At 46.3% G+C, this 9,637-nt stretch overlaps 1 protein-coding gene across 1 annotated transcript; it reads right to left on the bottom strand.

The window, feature by feature from the left end:
* Nucleotides 1-658: 658 nt before the first annotated feature.
* inhbb (inhibin subunit beta B) lies at nucleotides 659-9,008 on the bottom strand. Its single transcript, XM_039006382.1, has 2 exons — nucleotides 7,872-9,008; nucleotides 659-1,925 (listed from the first exon to the last, which is right to left on the bottom strand). The coding sequence occupies exons 1-2, from the start codon at nucleotides 8,266-8,268 to the stop codon at nucleotides 1,096-1,098; spliced, it is 1,227 nt and encodes a 408-aa protein (XP_038862310.1). The 5' UTR covers nucleotides 8,269-9,008; the 3' UTR covers nucleotides 659-1,095.
* Between the last annotated feature and the right edge of the window lie 629 nt (nucleotides 9,009-9,637).

Raw genomic sequence — 9,637 nt, 5'->3', positions numbered from 1 at the left:
GTTGTTGTGTCGTCACCTCACCTGGACAGGAGGTTAGTCCCAGAAAGGCTCTATTCAATAATAAGCGCAGGCTGATACAGTTTCTGTAATAATTCCATCGGATCGAATGGGACAGTCATAGTGTCTTTATGACAGTCTTTATGGAAGTGCTGGTGTTTCTAATTGTATTAGCCGATGAATCGTCATTGTCAGTGCTTTTGTTTTGTCAATGTTCTGGTGTGCTTCAGTACTCAGGAAGGGGAAGAAGCCAATGTGCGGTTGGCTGATCCTGGACCTGTAAGCTTTCTTAAAGGTCCAATCAAGCCCTTTTTATCTCAATATCAATATTTTCTGGGTAACAATGAAGTACTTTACTGTGATTGTTTTAAATAAAATGGTCAAAAATAAACAAAAATAACTTCTTAGGGAAGAGCAATTTCTCAAGCAAAAATGTTGCTACGACTGTCAGGGAGTGGTCAGAGTGGTAAGGGGAAACTGAAAACGACCTGATATTGTCAGAGAGGTTTGGAACTCTCTTTCTTATTGGTCTATTAACTAATTTAGCACCTGTTGATGTCACTAGGCAGGCCAAAACTCCATCCCACCAAAACAGGCTGAAATTTCAGGTGGTCTTTTCAAAAGACTCTAAAAGGGCATTATCATAATTTTCAGTTTCACAGTATTATTCCAACCTCATAGTGTGGAAATATATATAAAACACGTTTTTGACTGCACTGGGCCAATAAGCGCTTTTCTTTTCATCTTCATCAGAGAAGAGATGAAGTACCATTATTTTTCATCTAAAAATGGCAAACTACAAAAATAATATATTTTGGTGATCAACCATTCCCTTCTCCTCCCATAACTCTGGAACCGTTCTGAAGTTCTTAATATGAAATGGACAGAAACTGGCCTCGCTCAGCCAGATAAATAATCCATTAATACATGTTTGTTTGTACCTGTTGGTGTGCTTCCATATAACAAAAAAAAAAATATATATATATATATATGTGGCTGCCCTATGTGTGTATAGTACAAAAGGGTCCTTTTGTACAATACTTTTTAACTATAGTCGTTTGATTTGACTTTCAAAGTTTAAAAAAATCACAGACAGTCTCAGGCACAGCCACACTCTTCCACTATCATATTGGGCACATCTCGTTTTACTATGTTGTACTCATCGTCGAAGTACAGCATAGACATGGTGCTGAGCTTGGTGGGGATACAACAGGAGTTGACCGAGCCGGGGCTCATGCCCCTCATCCGGTACTGGTTGACCACTGCCGTGTGGAACGACGACGCTGACCCCGGTACCCCCGCCATGTACGCCGGGCAGCTCCCCTCGCAGTAGTTACCATAGTAACCCGCAGGTGCGATGATCCAGTCGTTCCAGCCAATGAGGCGGAAGTCAATGTAGAACTGCTGTCTGCAGCACAGGCCTCCACTGCTCCCGTCACACTCCAGGCCCCTCTTCCTGATGCGGTGCTTCCCTTCCACCTGCCGCGCCCGGACCACCAGGAAGGGCCTGTGTGAAGGGTCTGCTGTGTCGACTAAGATAGGAACCACGTTGGACGCCTCACAGCCCTCGCAGTGCACCTCAAGGTCCTGCCGCCGGCCACCCTTACCAAACACGGCCCTCACAGCCTCTGACAGGGGGAATGTGTGCCAGCCGCTGCGCTTAAGGTCCACGCGCTTCTCCACCAGGGTCCACCGACCTCCTCCCCCTGGCCCTGTTCCCCCCCCGGCTCCACCTGCAGTCCCAGTCCCTGCCTCCTTGTAGTGGATCTTCACTGTGACTTTTCGCCGAGGCCCTTTCTCGGAGCCGGTGGGCAGCAGCCTGAAGTAGAGCCACAGGTTGGCCTGAGACACGTACAGGTTCTGGTTCCCTTCACTGGAGATGAGGAAGTAGAGGCTGGACTTAGATACTTGAGATGAAGTCAGCTCATCTGATGGAGAGAAGAAGAGAGGGATGTGGGTTTAGTGATATATAGTGATATATATTGTACAGCAGGGTTCCCCAACTATTTGGCCCTGCATGTCTTGTGAGCACAAAAAAATATATATAATTGTTGGACATAAAAGACTGTAAAAACATCAGAAAATCAGCTCCAAGTGATTTTAATTTTGGAAATCTGTTCCAAAGTATTCCGACACGCGTAACAATATGATTTTACTGTATACAAATGTAAGCTTGGTTTGAAATGATTATAGTTTTAAACAAATATTATATTTGTTTGGGCTTGACCATCTGCCCCCTGACCATCCACCCAAGAAAAAATTGGCCTGCAGCTGAATCTAGTTGATGAACGCTGCTGTACAGTCAAGGGTCAAGAGAATAAACTAACATGATTTTTAAGAGCAAGTTAGAAAAGTTGACACAATTCACAAAGTAAAACACATAGTTTTACAACTTGTGTCTGTGTGAATGAAAGTAATGTAACACTACATCTGAGTATCATTTGTAAGAGGCAGAAAGAAGTGGACAAACAACAACAAGGTGCATGAAGCAGGTAGCCAGGGAGGGAGCAGTTCAGTCACTTCTGTCTCTCCTCTCCTCTCACCACTCTCTTTCTCACACATCACATGCTGTTAGCCTAGTTTCTTATAGGCTGTTTCTCCTGACAGCCCAGTTCTGGGAGCAGGCCCAGTTGGCCTCAGGTCAGATTGTGAAGACTAGCGACAGAGCCAGAGATAGAGGAGAGAAGGGGAATGGAGGAGAAGAGAAGAGGGGAGGGGGGTAGGACAAGGCCCGGGCCCCGGGGGGTTCATTGAGTTCGCTGAGGGGTGTGTGTGTGTGTGTGTGTGTGTGTGTGTTGTGAGGCACTGCTGTGAAAACCCCTGAGCTCCCCGGAGCCTTTGAGACTGACAGCACAAAGACCCGAGTGAGGTATTAGGAGACAGCCGCGCTGCAGCCTGGCATTAAGCGCGTGGCCCTCCTAACCAAAAGCATGATGAGGCAAAAATAAAAGCCATTTACATGACACTGGCCACTTTCTAAAATGAAACAATGAAGAGATTCGAAATGTCTAAGGCATAATGGGGTTTGGGGTCGGCCATATTTTTTTTTAAGCCTAATGATGTCTTCCAAATTACTGTGAAAACCGAGAAGTTTCTGTTAAAGAGTTAGCCTGGATCGTCTTCGGCTGAGCACATGTTGAAGCGGCTAAATTACTTTGTTTGTAAACTGATTAGCGTGAGTTGGTGTCAACAGCTGGCCACCAAAGATGGTCCTTTGTAAAGCGACCTTATGCCTACAGGGTACTCCAGTAACAGTGACTTTAAATTAATGCACGCGCACACACTCACTCCACGCGCACGCACAGACTCGCATTATCATACACACACACACACACACACAAACACATACAGTGTAAACAACCATCCCTGTGGCAACAACAAAAGCACAAGGCATATTCATACCGAACTCTCAGGGTGCAGTCTCAAGTATTTAAGAAGGAAAGAATGCATCTGAAGTGTAGATGTAAAGGCATTGATGCAATAACAGTTTTAACCTGATTTAACTGCTGTCATTGCCCAAGGACATGAGTATATATCCTTGCCTCATTTCCTATCATGACTTGTTGCTTGCCTCAACAGCTCCCAGTGATCAACAGGGGAGATCCTAGGCCAGGGCATTTCTCTGTCTGTGCACTGAGTGACACTGTGTGTAAGGCAATGAAGTGCTGGGTGGAGAGAGATGGCAGTCTGAATCTCTAACACCAAAGATACTACAGTCTGGACTGAAGCATTGTCCTACATTTTTTTAAATATGCGGTGGAGTGTATCTGTAGCTTTTCCCCTATATCCCATCTGTGAAAAAAATACAGATATATTTTTTAATGACCCATAACTTAGGGTAGCTGAGACTGGCCACATTAAACTGGATGCTGAAGTGGATTGAGAATCATCCTGCTGGAAAACACTTAAACTATTTACCTTTTATTTGCTTTTAGAAAGTCCCACAAAAACACATAGCCAGTGCTTGAACCAGGCTTTAAGAAGGTAAGTTCAGGAAGGAGGTGAGGTGATGGAGAAGGTTATGGAGACCAGTTAAACAAAGAGGTGTGCTGCCTGGCTGAGTGTGACGGGTCAATGTGCTCCTGGGCCAGGCAGGGTTAGGACAGGACAGGGGAATGGAGGTGAGGTTGACATCTGGGTGGACCTCTGTCTCTCTGGATGGAGCTAGCGCTGCTGGAGTTACAGCTGCCTAAGCGTGTCCCCACCTGTGCCACCAACACAAGAACAGGGCAGGCAGGTAGGAAAGGTGGGCAATCAGAGAGCGAGAGAGAGAGAGAGTGCACGCATGTAGCAGGGTGCTATGCTCATTACTCAAAGTCTGTGTCGACAGAGACCAAATGCCGTGGAGCACCGTTGCTCTGACATGAGCCTCGCCTTGCAGTCAGACACACACACACACACACGGCTCTGATAGGCATCCCTTAGGCTGCTGGAGCACAACGCTCAGCTCAGCACTCCAGCAATTCCCACAGAGGCAAATAGGAGAGGAGAGGGGAAAAGAGCAGAACAGGTCAGGGTGAGCCCCAGAGAGCCCCATAAAGCTGGACTTTTGGCCAGTAGTTAGTAAGCTGCTTTGCTGGTAGTGGTGGAGGAGTGAGTTTGAAGTTGTACTTAAAAAGCTTTACTCTTGATGGTTTAATAAAAGCTTTGAAAAGCAGTTACACATGGAAAAGCACATGTATAATGATGTATGAGCAAGGGGTGAATCTACAGTTAGTCAGAGCACCTGACATATACTCATACACACACACTTGGATTGAGTGTGATGTGGAAAATTCCATGAGCGGCTTCAGACAGGGCATGATTGACGTGTCTTCATGAAAGACTCTGTCCCAGAGTAAACCCAGCAGCCAGCCCTATAGCCCTGAGAGGGATACATCTTAAATGGCACCCTATTCCCTATATAGAGCACTATTTTTTACAGTTTATTTTCCAGGGCCCATAGGGCTCTGGTCAAAATTAGTGTACTATTTAGGGAATAGGATGCCATTTGGCATACAACCCAAGGACTGGGCCAGAGTTAATGACATCCAATAATGAAGTCTTAATTCGTGTCTTGGACCGGAGTCACAGGGAGTTCAACAGGTCCAAGCGGCTATACCAACGACAATCGAGATGCACACATCTCCCCCTGCACTCCGCTCCGCTCCCGTGGTTACGGGACACTGAATCCCTCCGCCAAAGCGAGGGTACGCGAGACTGTGTCATAAGAGACGGGTGGTTGGCACTGTTCCTCACCTGGAACCTTGGCAGCAAGCCTCAGCCTCTGCTCCGCTAGGCGTTCATGAGACTGAATACTGACTGAGAGATAAGAGCTATAGCTGTCTCTCTCTAGAGGACAGCGTCCCACACCATCAACACTTTTTTTGCCAGTAACGCTCACCACAAACTCCCCTAGGCCCCTACCAGCCATCCAGAAATGTCCACCACAAACTCCCCTAGGCCCCTACCAGCCATCCAGTAATGCGCACCACAAACTCCCCTAGGCCCCTACCAGCCATCCAGTAATGTCCACCACAAACTCCCCTATGCCCCTACCAGCCATCCAGTAATGTCTACCACAAACTCCCCTAGGCCCCTACCAGCCATCCAGAAATGTCCACCACAAACTCCCCTAGGCCCCTACCAGCCATCCAGTAATGCGCACCACAAACTCCCATAGGCCCCTACCAACCATCCAGTAATGCGCACCACAAACTCCCATAGGCCCCTACCAACCATCCAGTAATGTCTACCACAAACTCCCCTAGGCCCCTACCAGCCATCCAGTAATGCGCACCACAAACTCCCCTAGGCCCCTACCAGCCATCCAGTAATGTCTACCACAAACTCCACTAGGCCCCTACCAGCAATGTCTACCACAAACTCCCCTATGCCCCTACCAGCCATCCAGTAATGTCTACCACAAACTCCCCTAGGCCCCTACCAGCCATCCAGTAATGTCTACCACAAACTCCACTAGGCCCCTACCAGCCATCCAGTTATGTCTACCACAAACTCCCCTAGGCCCCTACCAGCCATCCAATAATGCGCACCACGAACTCCCCTAGGCCCCTGCCAGCCATCCAGTAATGTCTACCACAAACTCCCCTATGCCCCTACCAGCCATCCAGTAATGCGCACCACAAACTCCCCTAGGCCCCTACCAGCCATCCAGTAATGCGCACCACAAACTCCCATAGGCCCCTACCAACCATCCAGTAATGTCTACCACAAACTCCCATAGGCCCCTACCAGCCATCCAGTAATGCGCACCACAAACTCACATAGGCCCCTACCAACCATCCAGTAATGCGCACCACAAACTCCTATAGGCCCCTACCAGCCATCCAGTAATGCGCACCACAAACTCACATAGGCCCCTACCAACCATCCAGTAATGCGCACCACAAACTCCTATAGGCCCCTACCAGCCATCCAGTAATGTCCACCACAAACTCCTATAGGCCCCTACCTACACACCTTGATCTTTGACTGTGACATCATTAAAGTCCCTCTGCTTGGGCCCCGGCCTGTGCCTGGGACTGGTCTAGTTGCCTCTCTCCAGGCTGCTCCAGGGGCCTTGTCCCTCTTTCCATGCCCTTGCTGGCAGCCTGGGCTCTGGGGGTGAGTGCCAGCTGGCCTGAAGGCAGAGGGGGTCTAGAGAGCAGGGAGCAAAGCCAGTTCCATGGCACAATGCTGCACAAAGGCTCAAAGGTATCGTGTATAATGGAAAAAAAGCAAAGAGGCCTGGTTGGATGAACCTTTATATGACAAAAGCATTCTTTAGAAAACGGAGATATGGGCACACCATACACCCCCTCCCACCTCCTCCATCTCTCCATCCCCCGAACCCACGACTCAAATGTCTCATGCATTATTCTGAGCGTTTTCTTTTGTTTTCTCATGCTTTTTGTTCTGAATGTTGACATATTGGGTTTAGCAAGAATGCACAGTGCTCTCCCAATAATTGCCTTGCTTTTGTTCCCTTGTCATGAGTGTGCTTACATCATTTCTATTGGAGGGTGACAGCTAGGAACCCATCCAGGCTGATTGTATACTGTGTGCTACAGCGTTGCACTGTGGGACCGGCATCTCACTTTGTTTCTTAATGGTATGCTTTCTCTGCTAAACAAACACTACATCTCAAATATGATGTTCTCACTGCACTAACCTGGCAATTATTGGTTTCAGTTGTTAACAGACTATGTGTGTGTGTGTGTGTGTGTGTGTGTGTGTGTGTGTAGGGGGAAAGGAGGGGTTTATCTTCGGACCCTTAAGACTTAGCTACATACACATTCTTAAAAAGTTGGATAAATGGCCAATTGAAGGGTTTTTCCCTTAAAATAGAGCTATATGCCTAAACACGTTTAACTGCTGAAATGGGACTCAGGGTGCTTTACTATTCCCTAGACAACACATGGGGGTCATTTAAGGTTTCATTCTATAAAGAATTGTTGAATGAATGAATGAATGAATGAATGAACGCATGCATGCAAGTTGAATAATACTATGTGTCATGTTGACTTAGTGAAAGACCGTTGTTAATCACTTGAATTTTAAGGATATAGTCTCTCTTCGAAACAGAAAACGAAAATTAAAGGCATTGGCTGTAATAGGCTACACACATCTGGGTTGAGAACTTTACGAAACCCACTGGATCCCATCAGATGAGGCATTCAATCTCGATTATGAGGCAATTATATCGTGATTATGTAGGGTTGTATCCTGCGCAATTATGGCTGTCCTGATATGAATATTAATTCATCGAATCCTCGGGGGGAAACGTGTTAAATGCTACTACTACACCTTTTGAAATTGAGTCATGACTCAGAAAAATAAAAGGAGAGAAATGAGAGTTAGATAAATGCTCTGATTATTGATAATTAGGCTACCTGATTCTGCGAAGCTGATTATCTCCGACGTCTCTTGCACCTCGTTACTGTAGGCAGCCTGTCCATCAAGGTTAGGGATCTCAACCCTTCCGTCTTCTCGTAGTTTACCTGCGTGAAGCCGCCTCAGCGCTGTCACCATCGCCGCTTTCGGAATAGGATGTGTGATGTTGGGTCTTTCTCTCATTTGTAACCTGTTCAAGATGTGCCTCTTAACTGCTTCCAATAAGTCTATATCTACCCGTTCTGACGCCTCCGGCATCCCGCACGAAGCGCACGACTCCTGGGTCACGGTTTGAGTCTCTGCCCCAGTTGTGCCCGTACCCGTTGTGCCCAAAGTACAGCAGATGGAAAGTATGCAAGCCATTAAACAAGCCAATGTGAGATTATATATTTTCATTTTCTCTTTTTGAGACTGTAATTCCCAAGCACGATGGAGAGGAACAATTCTGGTTATTCGATACAGAGAGCAAAGAAAGCGAGTTAGGCTACTTCACAAGTTTAGCATCCTGGTAAATATCCAGCTCTGCGCCAGCGGGAATAGTTTGCACATGGAACTATGATTGATGCACACGTTAGGGTAATCCAAAACAGTCCATGTGGTTTTTGTATTCCAAAGAGGTTGCTGTCAAGAGCTAATAGATTATTCCAGATGTTCTTATTTGCTTCCTCTCGAGCCCTGTAAAGCTTGGGTCCTTTTTGTGAAGCGCACTACAGTTCAGTTCTCATCTAAAGCACAATTCCAGAGGTGTTGGTTCTTAACCGGCTTTCTTGACCGGCGAATTTGAAATGAGCACCGTGTGTAGTAGGCTATCTGAATGGCACTACCGCGTCTGGCATGCCATGTCTTCAAATTTAACTTAACGAATTATTATATTCCATAACCTTTGCAAACCACATTTAGTATCTCTCCGGTACGCGGGCTTTGTATCCGTTGATCAGGAGATGAATCGTTTGATGTGAAGTTCCAAATATGAGGTTACCACTGCCTTTACATTCAAATCACTCCTATAAACGCAACTTTAGGAATCCAACTAAATTGCAATCGAATTCATACGTTTGAGTAGACTATCCTATGCGCTTGTGTATGCGACGGCTCTGTCTCTGTGTCCTGAAATAGATGCTGTTATCTTTACAATGTTCTCCTTTGCAATCACGACACGGAGCCCATCGCACACGGAAAGTTTTTATACAGGAGTTGAAACCACGTGGGGCGTTCCACCAACAGGGCTCAAGGGATTATACGCTGCTGCTAGAACTATCTGGGAGGAAAGCGCCGCGGAGGATGGAGAGAAGACGTTCCTATGGTTACAATAAAAAGTAGTAGAATACAATAGAGAACACATTTTAACCCTACATTATAATTGTACACTTCATTACCTCATAAAAAAATACTGTATTATAGGCCTAAAACAGATAGATTGTCATTTTGAATAAATGTGGGGCTATTTCGGCAAGACATCTCATGCTCTAAAATTGGAACGATTTTATAAATGTTGGTATTACGGTGTCTGAAACAAACAAACAGATGAAACGAACAAACATAAACATGGACGCACGTATCACACACATACACAATGTGTTTAAACCGTCGCATTTTTGTAAGGTACTACAAGTTTCGAAAGCCAACGACTCGGTTTTGTATGTAGATAACTCAGGATAGGCAAATCACTTGACTGCAATGGGATACCACTCACAATGCAGTGTTCATACTGAAAGGCGCGTGCCTTCTGTGCGCTTTTACGCATCCGGGAAAAATGTTAAACAGC

Source organism: Salvelinus namaycush, chromosome 13, assembly GCF_016432855.1.
Source record: "Salvelinus namaycush isolate Seneca chromosome 13, SaNama_1.0, whole genome shotgun sequence".
NCBI classification, from domain to species: domain Eukaryota; kingdom Metazoa; phylum Chordata; class Actinopteri; order Salmoniformes; family Salmonidae; genus Salvelinus; species Salvelinus namaycush.
The sequence above is the reverse complement of the archived record's forward strand: the minus strand, read 5'-3'. Positions and strand labels throughout refer to the sequence as shown.